This window comes from Anomaloglossus baeobatrachus, chromosome 2 (assembly GCF_048569485.1).
Source record: "Anomaloglossus baeobatrachus isolate aAnoBae1 chromosome 2, aAnoBae1.hap1, whole genome shotgun sequence".
In the NCBI taxonomy this organism is placed as follows: Eukaryota; Metazoa; Chordata; class Amphibia; order Anura; family Aromobatidae; genus Anomaloglossus; species Anomaloglossus baeobatrachus.
The window spans coordinates 296,741,573-296,761,338 of record NC_134354.1 but is presented as its reverse complement, the minus strand read 5'-3'; the positions used below and the strand labels follow the sequence as shown (position 1 = coordinate 296,761,338).

The 19,766-nt window shown below is 40.7% G+C and overlaps 1 protein-coding gene across 1 annotated transcript in view; it reads left to right on the top strand.

Annotated features, from left to right (window-relative positions):
* The window catches only part of ACACA (acetyl-CoA carboxylase alpha), a 776,656-nt gene that overhangs the window by 127,413 nt on the left and 629,477 nt on the right, over window positions 1-19,766 (top strand). The window contains exons 11-16 of the mRNA XM_075335853.1: window positions 2,777-2,947; window positions 3,179-3,340; window positions 5,582-5,745; window positions 12,405-12,555; window positions 13,985-14,088; window positions 15,718-15,799. Of these exons, the coding sequence (XP_075191968.1) occupies window positions 2,777-2,947; window positions 3,179-3,340; window positions 5,582-5,745; window positions 12,405-12,555; window positions 13,985-14,088; window positions 15,718-15,799 (834 nt within the window). The remainder of the gene's footprint in view (window positions 1-2,776; window positions 2,948-3,178; window positions 3,341-5,581; window positions 5,746-12,404; window positions 12,556-13,984; window positions 14,089-15,717; window positions 15,800-19,766) is intronic.

Genomic DNA, 19,766 nt, shown 5'->3' with positions numbered 1-19,766 from the left:
TTTCTCTTTCTCTCTTTAGCTCTTAGCTCTTTTTCTTTTGCTCTCTCTTTCTCTCTCATTTTCTTTCTCTCTTTTTCTCTTTCTTTCTCTTTCTCTCTTTCTCGATCGTTCTCTTGCTTATTTGCTTATGTTATGCACATGGGTGGGTCAATTTTGTATTGGAACAAGAACTGTGCATATATGGACATGCTGACAATTTGCAATTATGAATTTGTACATTAGAATATTTTCTAACATTGAACATTTTTTTAGTTGTAGCTTTGCTTCCAACAGGTTTTAAACAGTGTCCTTTGTATTTTAGCTGTGGTATAGCCATAGTTTACAATGTAAAATTATCACATGGCTTCCAATTGCTTACATTTTCTTAATCCAGTGTTTTCAGACAGCCCAATGGTGATATCAATTCATGTATATTGTTGTAGTTAAATTGGAGCATTTAAACAAACATATGTAGATTAGTGGAATAAATTGTCCATTTTATACTTTTTAGGATTAGACAATTTGAAATTTTGATGATTATTCTATCACTGAAAAACTACACTACAGCGCTGTCAGTCAATAAAAAAGGCTAATAAGCCTAAAGAAAGTAACGGGGAGGTTTTGTCTTTCATGGGATAATATCTGTTAGCAGAATTTTTGGGCATCTAAATGAAAAACATAAATTTTCAATCTTCATTGTTTTCATCTGTTAACCCCTTCACGATTGATGATGTACATGTACATGTACATCATCGGCTTTGTCCCTACCTTTGATGTGGGCTCACACGCTAAGCTCACATCTTTCCTGGCACTTGACAGCTGATTTTAATCAGCCATCAAGTGCCTCTAACAACCACTGGTGGATCAGAGATCCACCCTAGGCTGTTAACCAGTTAAGTGCCACTGTCTGTCTCTGACATTGGCATTTAACACCCACTGACAGGAAGTGCGTCACTAATACTACACATTGGTGCCCCCGTAACGTGATCGTAGGATGCTAATGGATTGTTATAACAGCACGGGACAGCTGATGACCCCCATGCCTGGCATTCAGAGGAGAAAGTTATTTCTGCTATTCATAGAGACTGTATAGCACAGGCAATTAGATGATCGCAGCTTCAAGTCCCCTAAGGGGACTATTAAATACTGAAAAAACAAAAAAGTAAAAAAAATATAATCCTACAAATTCAAATCACCCCTCTTTTGCTCCATTAAAAATAAAATAATTAAACCCAATACATATATTTAGTATCACCACTTTCAGAAAAGATTAATTAACAAATTAGATTACATTAACAGCGTAATGGAAACAAAATCATAACGCCAGAATTAAGTTTCACCACTTAAATAAATAAAACTATACGTTTGGTGTCTACAAACTCGCACTGACCTGGAGAGTCATTATATTCCCAAGTCAGTTTTTTACCATATAATGAACATGGTAATAAAAAAAAATTGTGCAAAAGCACTTTTTTTTTTTTTTTTGTAATTTAACCCACTTGGATTATTTTTCCCATTTTCCAGTACATTATGGGGCAGATTGAATGGTGTCATTCAAAAGTACAACTTGTCCTGCAAAAAATAAGTCCTCAGATGGCTATATGGACGAAAAATAAAAATGATATGGCCTTTTTCAGAGGGGGAGGAAAAAAATAAAAATTGCCCCGGGTTTCGGGGTTAAAGTGAGAATAATAACCCTAAAACTCAAAATGTACACAAATACATTTCTGACATTTAAATAAATAAAAAGTAGCAGTAACCAATATTCACTACCCTTCTTTTCAATAACGGACATATGCTTCCAATCATGGAATCTGTCAATTTCATGATCTGATGGCAATCAACTGTTTGGGGAGCACAAACCACAGCTCCCAGACGTTGTTCAGAGAGGAGTATTGTCTTCCTTCATTATAAATCTCATGTTTAAAAAAGGCACAAACGTTCTCAATGGGGTTTAGGACAGGAAAGGCAGGGAGCGACATTATTATTTTTCATCTTTTAAGGCTTTTACCTGCTAGTTATAAGCAGTGGAGTACATTGATGTATGTGAGGAACATTGACCTGCAGAAAAAGAATGATTTTCTTGAAAAATCTGACTTGTTCCTGTACTTCTGCTTGAAGAAAGTCTCTTCTAAAAACGGGCAGTAGGTTTCAAGAACGTCTAGCTAGCTCATCTTTAAATACCAGCCCATAGCAGTTCCCCATTGTCACCTTTCTGGCTTCTGATTCGAACTGTAGGTCTGTGCTGATTACTGATCCAGCCACAAGCTCATCCATCTGGACTGTCAAGAGTTACTCCCATCTTATCAATCCATAAAACCTTTGAAAAATCTGCCTTCAGATATTTCTTGGCCCAGTCTTGACGATTCACCTTATGTGCCTTGTTCAGTGGTCGGGTCTGAGCCTTCCTTACCTTGGCCAGATCTGAACACCTTGTACTTATGGCCACTCCAAGTAGGTTTCAGTTCTGGAATATGACAGTATTGGAGGGTAATGGGTTTCGGAGCACTTCACATTTGATGCTTCTCAAATCTTAGGCAGTTAATGTGTGTCTTTTTTTTCTAAGTATGTTTTTTTGTCACCCTGTTAACTATTTACGCAAATACACATCACAAGATAGGCTTTATGCAATAAGCATTCAAGTTTATAATGCTTGGAGTTGCAAAATATGTTTAAAAATAATGTCAAAATACTCACGTAACTAATAATTGTGCACACAGTGTATATCACTAAGTCCTGAGAATAATGAGGGGGCTAGAAATCCATTAATTGTGGCCCTTGTTTTCTGTCATTACAGTGTGCTGTGAAACTTGCTAAGATGGTCGGGTATGTAAGCGCGGGTACAGTTGAGTATCTATACAGTCAAGATGGCAGTTTTTACTTCCTTGAACTTAACCCACGTCTGCAGGTGGAGCATCCCTGCACAGAAATGGTTGCAGATATTAATCTTCCTGCTGCACAACTTCAGGTATTGAATGACTTCTATCAGAATAATCAATGGAGGATCCTAATATAGAGATCTGTACCTAACAGGGCATTTAACGAGGATTGTCTGAATCTTTCCCAGTTGAATGTTGATATTGTTGATCTTTACACAGTACTATAGTATTTATTAACATGTATCTTAATAATAGTAGACACAATTACACACAAATAATTCAAGTTAAGTCATATTCTTGCATTCATCAATTTCCAACAGATTGCTATGGGAATCCCTCTTCATAGAATAAAGGATATTCGAATGCTTTATGGAGTCACAGCTTGGGGAGACACACTAATTGACTTTGACAACTCCCTGAATGCTCCCTGCCCTAGAGGACATGTGATTGCAGCCCGCATTACAAGTGAAAATCCAGATGAGGTACCGCAAAAGTTCTGTCAACACAACACTCTCTTCCTGTGTGTTTGACATATATAGTGTTGAGTGTAATCAATACTCATGGAATTTTTTTTTTATCTAAAGATTTTGTGAGTGTATATGTAATATGTGTGTATATTATGACATGTCTGCTGAAAACTCACGTAAAATAAAAAAATGCGTTGATTGACAACATTTTAGGATTAATCATATCCTTTTAGTTTGTGTCTGCAGCTGTGATGAAGCAGCTGCTCCAACCCATTATGTACAGTACTGAGTCTCCAGTAATGTACTCTTCCATTTTTCTTTCATATCACAATTTTTATTAAAAGCAAAAATAAGAGTAATAGTATATTTTTTCTCACTAATCACTGAGGCTTTTTAAGACTTCTTATTTTTTTTTCAGGAACAGTTTAGCAAGGTTCCTTTTTAGCAGAGGCAGGATTACAAGGACAGGTAGTACCTCGGTATAAAGCTGGTAACACCGGATCCACCAACCACAATAGAGGATGTCCATAATGACCGTGGTCCCCCACACTTCACAATGACCTTTTATATACACTCATTAGATATTTTAAGACAAAAGATAGGATCAGAGTCGGTTCATTATGGTGATATATACAGTATGTCACAAACTTGAGTTCACCCCTCACATTTTTGTAAATATTTTATTAAATCTTTGGATGTGCTGAAGGCCACTATAAATGCCATCTTGATCATCTTGACCACATGTGAAGCTCAGACATAGTCTGAACTTTATAGGAGAACTACAATTTCACTATACACTGCCATACAGGACGAGGAAAGTCTTCCACAATATTAACAGTAGCTACAACAGATGCAGACCTGCAAAACTTTTAATAAAGAATAATCTAAAAAACTTCCTGGCTCTACAAAAGTCACACATACATACTTATATGAAATGTTAGCTTGGAATGAAAATGCTGAATAGACACCAAATAAAACTTGTGTGGATATTGGTGCCCTTTAACGCCACGCCAGAAAGATGCAATATTAATCACAACTGCATATATAGAATTGGAATGGTCTCACCCATTGCAGTAGCCCTTGTGGGTTCTGGGGTTGTCCATTATTGATCCTTTTTGTATATTTTGGGAGGAGCACACCATCCAATAGCCACACATTACCCCCAATTGAAGGATCTTAATCCACATATATTTCTGACGCATTTCTACTTCCCAGAATCACCAAGAGAAGTTTATTGGTGGCATTGGAATCAGTCTCAAGGACTGGATGGGTAACCTATTGATAACCACAGGTCCGATATTATATCTATCCAACCCTTGAGACTGTTTCCAATGCCACCACAATGCCAAAACTGCTGATGATTGTGGGAAGAATATATGTGGCATAAAGATCCTTAAATTTAGATAATGTGTGGCTGTCTGATAGTGTACCCCTCCAAAATATACCAAAAAAATCAATAATTAACAACCCCCAGACCCACAAGGGCTACCACTACTTTTTATAGTTATATGCACTTTGCATCATTTCTTTTTTCCTTAGTTTTATTGCCATCTTGTGGACTTCTTTGAGTATTGCATTGACCGGCACAGGTTTTTCCATTGTGCGGCTATTTTCATGGGCCCTCCATGTATAACAATTTTTTGTGTATTATTATATTTGGAGCAATCTCCTGGGATCTGATTTGAGTGACCTCACTTCTTTTATCTCTTGTTTTTTGTTATATTCTAATTTTTAAGCTCAATACTTTTTTTCTATGTAGGTTATTATTTATGGAGTAGAGCCTTTCTCTATTTAAGTGGCCAAAAATGTATAATTGTTTTCACTGATTACCCCAGTTGAAGGATCATTATGCCACATATACTCCCGATGCATTCCCAGCCCTAGCCCTTTAGACTGATTCCAATGCCACCAACAAAACTCTGCTGATAATTCTGGGAAGAAGAAACAAGTCGCCAATATATGTGGCATAAAGATCCTTCAATTAGGGTATGTATGACTGTCTGGTGATGTGACTGTGTACCCCCTCCCGAAGTATCAGAAAAGGATCAATAATGAACATTCCAAGTGGTCACAAGGGCTACTACTATGAGCAAGACCGTAGAACGTTGCACTATGTTGCCTGGTATTTTTGCTAAGGAAACTTACCACCCAGCATGCAGGGATGTTGCACCATTCCAGATGATTATATTGTGCACAAAACATTTTGGGTATAGTTTTAAATACTTTATTAAAAAACCTCTCTTTTGTTTCTCACAGGGTTTTAAACCGAGTTCTGGGACTGTTCAAGAACTAAATTTCCGCAGCAGCAAAAATGTCTGGGGCTACTTCAGTGTTGCTGCAGCAGGAGGGCTCCATGAATTTGCCGATTCTCAGTTTGGCCATTGCTTCTCGTGGGGGGAGAACCGAGAAGAAGCCATTTCGTAAGTGTTTTTTTTTAATGAATAATTAATTGATATTTTTCTTTTTCTTATCTTCTCTCCATCAATGAGTAATATAAGGGATGCCCACCAAACTAGGGTGGGCATTTTGTTAGGCTGTCAGTAAATTGAGGCTGTGTTTTCCCATTGTCCGTCACGCTGGGTCCCCTGAGCTCTGTAATTAGGAGTTATGAACCTTCTCTGTGCTGCTAAATCATGGTAAAACTGCATCTACTGGATCCATAGCTGGGCAAGACCAGTCACTTAGATAAATGAACCATTGTGCAAAAACATGCTCCAGTTCACCTGCTGGGTTATGTTTTGAGAGCAAAACTCTTATTGGGGAAGTAAATTATGGACACATGCTATAAGAAAATGGATATTAACCCCTCCACAACATCCACCGTACGTGTACAGCGCCGTGGGAGGTGCGTTCCCGCAAACCGCCTTTTATGAATGGTGGTACGATTGCAATAGCTCACGAGCAGTGCCAGCGAAATCATCAGCCGGTGTCCTCTATATATTATAGCTGACGCCCTACTGTAACTCCCACGATCAGTGCTAGCACCGATCGCTGACATTTAACCTCTCTGATGTTGCTGTCAATTGCCACAGCAATCTGTTTGTAGAGGATGGCGCAACCTCTCTGCACCGATCGGCACAGTGCAATTGTTCTCGTGTTGTGCCCATGTTCTCCATGGTGACCCCTAGGGGAATAATGGCCACAGAATCACCCAGGTATAGATGTCCTATGAGGCCTGCTTTGAGCAGAAACTGACACTCCTCCTGCCTGTGTGCCAGTCACTGATCTAATCTCCCGCAATGTAAAAGCATTGGATCAGTGATCAGGGCAGGGAAAGTTTGTCCCACACTGGGACTAGGTAAAAAGTTAAACCGTTTTAAAAAATTGTGAAAATGTAAAAAATAAATAAATCACAAAATAAAGAGCAAAACAAGTTCCAAAAACTGATGATTTTTCATCATACCACCCCAAAAAAGTGGAATAAATAAATTCTATAAAAAAGTTACATGTAAATAAAAATTTTACAGCTGAAAAGATCATCTTGACCGCAAAAAATAACCGTCCACTCAGCTCAGTTCACAGAAAAATAAAGAAAAGTACGGTATATCTCTCAGTATATAGCAATGCAAAAACAATTACTTTTCATATCAAATAGTTATTATTGTGTAAATCAGCAAAACATTAAAAAATCCAAAGAAATGTGATATTGCTGTAATCGCACTGACCCGAAGAATAAAGCTGTCTCACTAATGTTACCACATGGTGAACTGCATAAAAAAATACCCCAGAAATTATTCCTGAATTTGCTGTTTTATGTTCATTCTGCCTCCCAAAAACCAGAATAGAAAGCAATAAAAAAAATTGTACCCGAAAATGGTACCAATAAAAAAACGTCAAATCAGAATACTTGTAGCTTTTAAACTATAGTGATGCAAAAAGTTTTTTGAGGAGGGAGGGGGAAGGCATTTTTAGTGTGTGATAGTAGCCAAACAGAAAACAAGATAGAAATCTGGTTATAAGTGCACTGACCTGACGACTAAAGCCTTCTAATCATTTATACTACATGGCGAATGGCATAAAAACGAAATAAAAGCAATTATTGACCTGCTGTTGATTTGTTTATTCTGCCTCCCAACGATCGCAGTAATGCTCAGCTAACCTGTATCATGCCCTCTACGTTATCGGGTTTCCATGTAAATCTCTGAAATACGGAATTCAGATGGAACCCCTAACGGAAGATTCCCTATAATGAGGCAGAGAGAGTTACCTTGCACTCAGTCTGTACAATAATCTGGCCGTGTTCGTCTTTTCAGTGGTACATAAACATAGCGTTTTGTGCACATTGGAAAAGGACAATGCTGAACAGAGACCAGACAGTCCACGTAATGCTCCTCCCTCATTATAATGAATGGATCTGTCTGGATTTGTCATCTGAATCCCATCATTCAGAGATTTAAACAGAAACCCTGTTGTAAGTGCTCAGTGTACAGCACAGGATAAATGTGATTAAAAATTTTATCTAAAATGTTCCCAATAAAAGCTTCAGCTCCATTCACAAAAAACAAGTCCCCATACTGGACTCTGTGGTAACTTGAGGGGGATTCTGTTCTTTTGGCACTTAGGGGCTCTGTATATGGAGTCCACAAAATATTGTATAAAAATTTGTACTCCAAGAGTGAAATGGTGCTCCTTCCCTTCTGAGTCTCACTATGTGGATAAGCAGTACATCACTGCTACATATGGGGTATTGCTACATTCAGCAGAAATTGTGTGACATATTTTGGTGCCATTTTTCCACGTAAAAATGTAAAATATGGGGCTACAAGGCTAAAACAAAATTTTTGTAGTAAAAATATTCTTTGTTCACTGCCCAATTATATAAAATTCTGTGACACACTGTGATGTCAATATGCTCACTGCACCCCTAGCTGAATTCATTGAGGGGTGTAGCTTTTAAGATGGGGTCACTTATGGGGGTTCTGCTGTGCTGACACCTCAGGGGTTTTGCCAGCGTGACATTGCACCTGCAAACTATTTCAGCCAAATCTTAAGTCCAATATGGCACTCCTTCCTTTCTGAACTTTCTACTGTGCCTCAACAGTAGTTTTTGACGACATATGTACTAGTGTACTCAGGAGAAATTGCAAAACTAATTTTTTAGCACACATTTTCCTGTTACCCATGTAAAAATAAAAAATATTTGTGGCTAAAACAAAATTTTTGTGAGAAAAATGTTTTGTTTTGTTTTTTTATTTTATTTTCATGGCTTAATGTTATAAAATTCTGTGAAGCCCACTGGGGGGGGGTTCAATGTGCTCACCACACATCTACATAAATTCCTTGAGGAATCTAGTTTCCAAAATGGGCGGTCACTTGTGGATTGATGTCATATAGGCCCCTCAAAGTCACTTGAAATGTGATGTGGTCCTTAAATTTTTTGAAAAATGAAAAATTGCTGATACTTTTAACCCTTCTAACTTCCTATAAAAAATGTTTCAAAAAGTGTGCTGATGTAAGGTAGACATGTGGGAAATGTTATTTATTAACAATTTTGTGTGATATAACTCTATGTTTAAGGCCCTGTGCGCACACTGCGTTTTTACCCGCGGTTTTACCCGCGGTTTTGCAGCAGAAATTTCTTGAGAAATGTTTGAAATCTTTCTGCAGATATTTCCCAGCAAAACCTATGGGAAAAAAAAATAGCTGTGCGCACGCTGCGTTTTTTTCTCAAGAAAATTCTTTCTGCAGAATTTCTTGAGAAAATTTCTTGAGAAAATGTGCATGTCACTTCTTTTCCGCAGGTACCTGCGGTATTTCACTCCATTCACTGTAATGTAATTGTGAAATACCGCGGGTATACCGAAGGTAGCAAATGATGTGCGGTATACCCTCGGTATATCCGCGATTTTCCTGCGCTATGTTCATCACTGCCTGCGGTTTGCAGGGAAGTGATGTCATTATGACAGGAAGAGGAAGCGGAGCAGAGACAGAAAACACACATATCACAGTCCCTGGACGCCACACAGAAGCACTTCCGTGGGACCACCAGGTGCCCGTGCAGTCTGTGTCCCGCTCCAGCCCCGCAGCTGCCTTGCAGTGTCAGTGTCTGCCCGCAGTGTCAGCACATTTTCACGCTGCAGTGCTGGCAGCCGCGGGGATGACGAGCGCCGCTGTCAGGTTAGATGAGATCATTACCTGCTGTGACGATCTCCTGCTCTGCTGACGTCAGCGCTGTCACTGCCTTCTATGCCCATCTCGCGGGTGGCCCGAGACTGTTACCAGCGGTGACGTCACGGGCTCTCGCGATACTGCTGAGAATGCGGCGGGCATAGAAGTCAGTGACAGCGCTGACGTCAGCAGAGCAGGAGATCGTCTCTGCAGGTAATGATCTCATCTAACCTCCTGAAGTCAGCGTTCGTCATCCCCTGCAGTGACCTGGGCTGACCTATTGATGTTAGCTCAGGTCACTGCACTGCTCTCCCAGCCAATGGGAAACATTTTGTTCTTCATTGACTGGGACAGTGACTATGGTATGGATTACGCCGGACCTGGAATTGATTGTTCTTTTCAATAAATTGGTGAAAGAGGGAATGTTTTGGGGAGTGTTTTTTCAAATAAAACTTTTTTTGTTGTCTATTTTTTATTTCTTACTGACTGGGTTGGTGATGTCAGGTATCTGATAGACGCTTGCCATCACTAACCCCAGGGCCTGATGCCAGGTGACATTACACATCTGGCACTAACCCCATATATTACCCCATTTGCCACCGCACCAGGGCAACGGGATTAGTTGGGGCGAAGCACCAGGATTGGCACATCTAATAAAGGCGCCACTTCTGGGGCGGCTGTGGCCTGCTATTTTTAGGCTGGGGAGTGTCCAATAACAGTGGACCTCCCTAGTCTGAGAATACCAGACCACAGCTGTCCGCTTTACCTTGGCTGGTGATCCAATTTAGAGGGGACCCCACGTTTTTTGTTTTAAATTATTTATTTAATGTAAAATAACAGCGTGGGGTACCCTCTGTTTTGGATTACCAACCAAGGTGAAGCTGCCAGCTGTGGTCTGCAGGCTGCAGCCGTCTGCTTTACCCTAGCTGGCTACAAAAGATAGGGGGGATCCCATATCATTTTTTTTTTAATTATTTATTTCTTTTTTGGCTAAATACAAGGCTAAGCACCCTTTAGTGCCACATGAAAGTCACAAAAGGGTGCCAGCTTAGAATATGCAGGGGGGTGGGACATTATATATGTCTTTCTCATCTATTATCTATCTATCCATTATCTGTCTATCTATCTATCTATCTATCTATCTATCTATCTATCGGTTATCTATCTATTATCTATATTATTTATTGCAGTTACAGCCTAAAAAACCGGAGGGCCCAACCTGCGGAAAAAACGCAGGAAAACCCCGGCAAAATCGTGGCAAAACCTAATGCGTTTTTCCCGCGGTTTTGGTGCGTTTTTTTACCGCAGGTGCGGTAATCTTCAACTCCCAGAAGTTTCTCAAGAAATTTTCATGAGAAAAATCACTTTTCTAGTGCGCACATAGCCTAAGGGCGGCTTTGCACGTTGCGACATTGCACGTGCGATGTCGATGGGGTCAAATCGAAAGTGACGCACATCCGGCGTCGCAGTCGATATCGCAACGTGTAAAACCTTTTTGATACGATGAACGAGCGCAAAAGCGTTGTTATCGTATCATCGCTGCAGCCTCCGACATTTCCATAATGCCGATGGTGCGACAGGTACGATGTTGTTCCTCGCTCCTGCGGCAGCACACATCGCTGTGTATGAAGCCGCAGGAGCGAGGAACATCACCTTACCTGCCTCCCGGCTGCAATGAGAAGGACGGAGGTGGGCGGGATGTTTACATCCTGCTCATCTCCGCCCCTCCACTTCAATTGGCCGCCTGCCTTGTGACGTCGCTGTGACGCCGCACGACCCGCCTTCTTAGGAAGGAGGCGGGTCGCCGGCCAGAGGGACGTCGCACGGCAGGTATGTGCGTGTGAAACTGCCGTAGCGATAATAATCGCTACGGCAGCTTTCACTAGATATTGCACGTGCGACGGGGGCGGGACTATCGCTGCAGCATCGGTAACACATTGTTACCGATGTCGCAGCGTGCAAAGCCCGCCTTAGGGCTTACAAATTAAGAGTTTGAAAATTTGCAAAATGTTCGCGAATTTTCTGATATTTTACAAGTAAATAAAAAAAAAATCTTGTCCTAAGTTTACCACTAACATGAAATTCAATATGTCTTGATAAAAAACAATCTCAGACACCGCTCCAAAATTATTACATTCTCAAGTGACACTGGTCAGAATTGAAAAATATCGCCCGGTCAGCAAGTAGAAAACAGGCTGGGGAGTAATTGGTTAACAACAGCATGCGTAATTACCCTTACAAGCATTTCACATTTAACATAACATAAATTAGAGGCCGACATTTGCAGCTTTTATTGGTGCACATTAATCCAATGTTGTCTTATCTGCAGTATAAGGGTATGTTCACACACAGTAGTTATGTGGAGTTTTTGGAGCAGAAAAAAAAATAAGCATTTTAGAGTAACAGCAAAATTAATGAGATTTCAAAAATCCTGATTCACAAAGTGTTTTTTCTCTTCTGGTATTGATATATCAGGTTTGTGTTTTATGCAATTATAATAAAAAAAAATCAGCACCTCTATTCTTTCAGCGTTTTTACTGCAGCTTTCCCCCATTAAGAACACTTGAAAACGCGTTAAAGGATGTAGTAGCCTTTTGTGCACTGCATGTCATAATTTCAGTGTAGTAAAAAGTGGACATGGGTTACAGCTTGGCTAGGATTTATATAAGGTTACCTAATTTCTTTTCTTACAATTGCATGTGTATATACTCAGACAAAATGCTGTAATTTTAGCCCAAGTACAAATGAATGGCTAAAATAATTATCATAACAAGGTCAGTAAGTTAGGCAACCTATATCTTGGATTTTGGCTAATATAATTTTTTGAAAATGTTAACTAACATTTCTGCCTGCACCCTCTTGGTCCTTCCCATGTAATGCCCATTCTGTCCTTTACTCTCTTTTCTGTTTGGTGTCCAAACTTACCTCATCTGGTCTGTAACTTGCTTTGATAGTTTTTTTTCCTCCTTAGTAATATGGTGGTTGCCTTGAAGGAATTGTCCATCCGTGGAGACTTTCGAACAACCGTAGAATATTTGATAAAACTTCTTGAGACTGAAAGCTTTCAGCAGAATAGGATTGACACGGGTTGGTTGGACAGACTGATCTCTGAAAAAGTGCAGGTAAGAAGATCACAATGGCAGATATTTCTATATTGCACACCTCTGACTATACATTTTAAGAATTCAATAACCACTGTCTTTGTAATACAAATATCAGACCCAACTTGCTGTTCTCAAACAGAATACCGTATTTTTTGGACTATAAGACGCACCGGACCATAATACGCACCCTGATTTTAGAGGAGGAAAATAGGAAAATAAAATTTTAAGCAAAAAATGTGGTCATGACACACTGTTATGGGGCGAGGATCTGCTGCCTACACTGTTAAGCGGGTAATGTCCCCAAATTCTCTGCTAAGGTACCCCATCCTGGTAATGATCCTCCTGCCTTGTATATGTACCCCATCCTGGTATATGCCCTTATCCTGCTATATACCCCCATCCTGCTATATACCCCCATCCTGCTATATGGCCCCATCCTTCTATATGGCATGTATCCTGTATCAGACAAAAAAATAAACGTTTATACTCACCTTTCCTTTTTTGCAGTATCGCTCCTCCCCCTGTCTGTGGCGGCAGCAGCACTGTTGACCTGTGTGTAGCCGTCACCGTTCCCTTGCAGCATCACTCGTAATGCTGTTTGCCGGGCAGCTGACCTGCGTGACTAGCGGCGCGCGCAGAGCGATGACGTCATCGCTGTGCTCACCGCTCGCTACACAGATCAGCTGGCCGGCAGACAGGAGGAGATCGTGGTGCTGCAGGGGAACGGTGACGGGTGAGGTACTGATTCACTGCCCCCGGCGCTGACCTGTGTGGAGCCGGTCCCCTGCAGCATCGCGATGTCCTCCTGTCTGCCGGCTGATGTATGTGCAGAGCGCGCACAGGGATGACGTCATCTCTGTGCTCACCACTCACTACACAGATCATCGGGCTGGCAGACAAGAGGAGATCGCGGTGCTGCAGGGGAACGGTGACGGATGAGTGTACCGTACTTATTCACTGCACCCCGCGCTGATGATGATGCGCGGGGAGCAGTGAATACAGCCACACATAATCACTCCAGGCTGTAGTTGCCAGGGGTGATCACGGCCGGCTGTTAATTATGCGCGCACCCCCCGCCCATCATTACGCCCACCTGTCAGCGCTGGCTTCAGCGCTGAGACTTAATGGGCGGGATGATGGGCGTGCATATGAAATGAGCGGGCCCACGTGGTCACTGTAGGCGCTGCTACAGCCTGCTCGTGCCGCTGATGACCCTCATTCCCCCGCAGCCCTATATTCAGACTATAAGACGCACCCCCTACTTTCCCCCAACATTTGGGGGGAAAAAAGTGCGTCTTATGGTCCGAAAAATACGGTAATATGTTCTGTACAGGATGGAGTGAACCCCAGTGACCTCTGAAAGCCACAGTTATATTCGTTTGGTTAACATTCAGCACTAATGGACTTGGACTGAATCACTCATACTGTTTTATTTCTGGTTTCTCAGGCTGAACGTCCTGACACTATGCTTGGCGTTGTATGTGGAGCATTGCACGTGGCTGACATGAGCCTTCGCAATAGTGTCTCCAACTTCCTGCACTCTCTGGAAAGGTATAATTTAAAGACTTTGACTATATTATGTTAATTATAAAGGATTTAGTACATTTCAAACTCAGTAATACACACATATGATAGCTCTGTTGTTTAAAACGAGTATGTCTGCTTTCTGATGCTCCATGAAATAGGTCTTCAAATCGTATATTTTCATTGGGGTGCTTTGTTATTCCTTCTGAATATTTCTTTGTAATTTTGACGTTACCATTGCAGTTGTCAAAGGGGTGTGTTCCTACAAAATCTGACTGTGTAAGCACTAATTGGTCAATATTTGAGTGTGTAAGGACACACCCTTTTGTCATCTTCATCCATTTCTAGGAGGCTTAACAAAGTAATTTCACAAGTGGATTGGAAAATTGTGGTTTTTATGAAGGCTATAAGTGGAGATGAGCAAGCTTATGGAAGTTTGGCTCGGCAAGTACAGCAGAACTGACCCTCCACGGGTTTAGACTTGACCCGAACCCCAAAGGAAGTCACTGATTGGCAGTTCGGGTCTCCCCCTACATACAGCCAGCCATAAGCTGAACACGTCCGGAGTGGGTGGGCAGAGTTTTCCCATGTTTATTAGTTTAGAGCACACTACACACGATCATGCTGTTATTTCCCCCAGTGAGAACCATTCAAACACTGCAAGCTGCTCATACTGGACTGAGCACTGAGTGTACCCAAGCAGAACGATGCTTGTGCGAGTGGTCAGCATACATAAAGCAAACTCTGTTTTTTTGTTTTTTCTTCTAAAGTCATTATTCGGCCCAAAAACTGAAGACCAGCTTCGTTTATCTCCAGTTACAAGTATATTCTAAAACAAATATCAGGGGAGCTGATGTGTCTTCTTTACCGTGAATACAATTGTTTAAGGGTTATTCTCATAGTGGTCTTTTCTGGTTGAGATGGGAATAAATGCTTCTGGGTCCTGACTGAAAGATGTATGGCTGCAAAACAACCAGGGGCACTGCATTATACTGTTTACATTACTGCAACAGAAATGAATAGGAGGCATGGAAGCAACAAAGCACAGCGAACTATACTGGTTCTGCAACTCTGAAATTACGGCATCGATGTAGCTCCTATTTATTTCCATGTCAGTTACACAAACAATGAGGAGGCAGTTATTCATATCTCAGCCATGACATTCTGAGATGGAATAACCCCCTTGTATTTACTGTACATATATGGATTTTAATTTATCAATGTAACAGTCTGGCATTAGTCTTGTATGGACTTTCATCTGATAAATAGCTGTATATAATTATATATAAAAAAAATTACATAGGGAAATCACAGAAATATTTATGTACGGTACATTTATGACTGGTATATTGCTGATGAACAAGTAATATCAACCAGAGCAGTAATCTGCATAATATGACGAAAGGAGGACGAGGTGGTGAACGAGAGACGTACGCTGTGAAGATAAATGGATATAGGGGTGAATGGGAACTGTCCTTTCTTATTTTATAATTTTATAAAGCCTAATATTTGCCTGAATTAATAGACATCACTTTACATTATTAAATCAGAAGGGAAATAAGTATTTTCTAGTTTTAATCTACAGGTCAGGGTTTTGTTCTGAAATGTTTGATTCAAGGTAAAATATAAAACCTATACGTTTTTGTTATGTTACAGGGGCCAAGTCTTATCGGCGCATACACTGTTAAACACTGTAGATGTGGAATTAATCTACGAGGGGAAGAAATATGTGCTCAAGGTAATCTGCATGTATATACAGCTGAGTTCCCTCCATGTTTTTAGCATAAAGAGGTAACAAATGAATAGGGTTTTAGAAATGCATTTCACAAAGTTAAAGGGGTTTTCCCACGATCGCCATTCATTTTAAAGTTGATTTTAATTAATAGATGTTATAATAAAAATAGTAACTTATAGAATTGGATGTGTTTAAAAAAATGTTCTTGTGCAGAGATAATCATATATATGTATCCCTTCTATGTACTGTGTAATGGCTGTGTCTGACTGTACAGGGACATGGTCTGATCATACCACAGCTCCTGGGCAGGGAAGGAAGTAATAAAGTATATAGACATTACAGCATGGGATCGCAAAATATCTTTTCTGTGAGGTAAAATATTTTTTAAAAACAAGCAGAAAAATGCTTTACCTCAAAAAGAATCCGATGCGATCCCATGCTATGCTATCTCTTTACTGTATTTTACTACCTCCCCGGCCCAGGAGCTGTGGTATGATCAGACCGTGTCCCTGTACGATCAGACACAGCCATTACACAGACATAGTAGAGGCACATATATAAGATTATCTCAGCACAGGAACTTTTTTTTTTTTTTTTAAACGCATCCAATTGAGGAAATTATTATTCCAAGATCTATTGATTAAAATAAACGTTGAACTTAACTTTGTGCAAAACCCCTTTTATGCTTCATTTTTCTTACAGTAGGAATGTTTTCTTGTCATTCTGTACCCGCACTAAAAGTGAGATGAAGAAAGGAATAACTGATTTTACTATATGGCTGATGCATTAGGTTCCTCCATATTCTGCTTGTCTTTTTTAAGAGAAAGGAGAGTAGCGCCATCTATTGGTCATAACACTAAATGTAGCCAGTATTGCATTTCATTTTTTTTTTTTTTGTTAGTCTTTTATATTCACATTATTCCTCCTTGCTAAATATATATCATATAGCTTGTTGCTTGGTTCTGGTGCTAAGAATTTTTGTGTAATTCTAAACAGATTCAATAATTGACAATTTGCAAATCGATTCACCGTGGTCAGCAGCCACGTCAATAGACAGTTCCAGACTAACGTCATTGATGCAGCGTGACGTTGCACTGGGTCTACTAATCAGGATTTCTAATGCATATATTACTAACTGCGTTGCAGTGCTCACCACCATCGTGTCATTAGATTAGTTCAGTCTATATAAAGTTGTTCTACTTGTGAAAAGAAAAATAAAAGTTTAAAAGTTGTCCAAAAATGACACTTTTCATGAAATGTGCAATATTGCCCTAATATAACAAATGGCTCACACTTCAGACAGTAAATACAAAGTAACTCCGCTATTACTAGTTACATTTTATCATCATTGTTTCTGTCTGCGAAATCCGATTCCTCATTCATGACCCACTCATTACCAGTTCCTCCCAGCTCAGTATTTGTATGTTTTAAGCTGTTAGAGAAGGTCTTTATGTACAGTCAGGGCCAGAAATATTTGGACAGTGACACAAGTTTTGTTATTTTAGCTGTTTACAAAAACATGTTCAGAAATACAATTATATATATATAATATGGGCTGAAAGTGCACACTCCCAGCTGCAATATGAGAGTTTTCACATCCAAATCGGAGAAAGGGTTTAGGAATCATAGCTCTGTAATGCATAGCCTCCTCTTTTTCAAGGGACCAAAAGTAATTGGACAAGGGACTCTAAGGGCTGCAATTAACTCTGAAGGCGTCTCCCTCGTTAACCTGTAATCAATGAAGTAGTTAAAAGGTCTGGGGTTGATTATAGGTGTGTGGTTTTGCATTTGGAAGCTGTTGCTGTGACCAGACAACATGCGGTCTAAGGAACTCTCAATTGAGGTGAAGCAGAACATCCTGAGGCTGAAAAAAAAGAAAAAATCCATCAGAGAGATAGCAGACATGCTTGGGGTAGCAAAATCAACAGTCGGGTACATTCTGAGAAAAAAGGAATTAACTGGTGAGCTTGGGAACTCAAAAAGGCCTGGGCGTCCACGGATGACAACAGTGGTGGATGATCGCCGCATACTTTCTTTGGTGAAGAAGAACCCGTTCACAACATCAACTGAAGTCCAGAACACTCTCAGTGAAGTAGGTGTATCTGTCTCTAAGTCAACAGTAAAGAGAAGACTCCATGAAAGTAAATACAAAGGGTTCACATCTAGATGCAAACCATTCATCAATTCCAAAAATAGACAGGCCAGAGTTAAATTTGCTGAAAAACACCTCATGAAGCCAGCTCAGTTCTGGAAAAGTATTCTATGGACAGATGAGACAAAGATCAACCTGTACCAGAATGATGGGAAGAAAAAAGTTTGGCGAAGAAAGGGAACGGCACATGATCCAAGGCACACCACATCCTGTGTAAAACATGGTGGAGGCAACGTGATGGCATGGGCATGCATGGCTTTCAATGGCACTGGGTCACTTGTGTTTATTGATGGCATAACAGCAGACAAGAGTAGCCGGATGAATTCTGAAGTGTACCGGGATATACTTTCAGCCCAGATTCAGCCAAATGCCGCAAAGTTGATCGGACGGCGCTTCATAGTACAGATGGACAATGACCCCAAGCATACAGCCAAAGCTACCCAGAAGTTCATGAGTGCAAAAAAGTGGAACATTCTGCAATGGCCAAGTCAATCACCAGATCTTAACCCAATTGAGCATGCATTTCACTTGCTCAAATCCAGACTTAAGACGGAAAGACCCACAAACAAGCAAGACCTGAAGGCTGCGGCTGTAAAGGCCTGGCAAAGCATTAAGAAGTAGGAAACCCAGCGTTTGGTGATGTCCATGGGTTCCAGACTTAAGGCAGTGATTGCCTCCAAAGGATTCGCAACAAAATATTGAAAATAAAAATATTTTGTTTGGGTTTGGTTTATTTGTCCAATTACTTTTGACCTCCTAAAATGTGGAGTGTTTGTAAAGAAATGTGTACAATTCCTACAATTTCTATCAGATATTTTTGTTCAAACCTTCAAATTAAACGTTACAATCTGCACTTGAATTCTGTTGCAGAGGTTTCATTTCAAATCCAATGTGGTGGCATGGAGAGCCCAACTCGCGAAAATTGTGTCACTGTCCAAATATTTCTGGACCTAACTGTACTTAGCTTGCAGAAATGCAGTCTAATCCCTAATGTGTTTATCACCATTTTCTGAGTTATAGAGAATATGTAACCATACAAAGTGGTCTCCTCTAATGACTGGGCTTCTCTGTAAGCAACGTATTAAATCTGCCTTCTACTTCTCAAATTTCAGACATTTTTACTTGACGTTTGGTGTGTAGCAGGCCTAAAGTCCTATGAGTTTTGCAACTTTATCCTCCATTGCATTTCTCTCAGTAAAATGGTAGATTTATATCATGTAAAAAAAATTACACTAAGCATTATAATTTCAGAACTTTCTACAGCATGTCACACATAATTTGTACAAATCAAATAAAGTAAGCTGGAAACTTTTTGGCTGGGAAAAGGATAATCGAGAACTAAAATATGTGGTTGTGTCACACTCTCACCGCCGAAGATCCAGGTGGCGAGCGTCCAGGGTGTAGGAGTAGCACCACTGGACCAACGGGGGAACTCGGGCAAACCGACCCTTTAGCAGAGGGAGGGGCTTAACTAAACGTCCGCGGCGAGGCGGGATGCCAGGTGCCACTCTCAGGGCAAGCAACCGGAACTGTGGCAGCTGAGCGGGACAGGGTGACAGCAGGACCTGGGGGAACAGAAACTCAGAGCAAAGTCCTGAAGAGGAACGGGCAGGGTAAGCACCAGCAGACAAAGGACATCAGGCACAAGATACCAGCAGCAGGATGTCAGGCACAGGTTGTCAGCTGACACAGGTCAACAGGTGTCACCAGACATCAGGCACGGAACATCAGCTGGCCCAGATCATCAGGTGGCACCAGATATCAGACACGGGTTATCAGCTGGTACAGGTCATCAGGCAGCCCCAGTCATCGGCACAG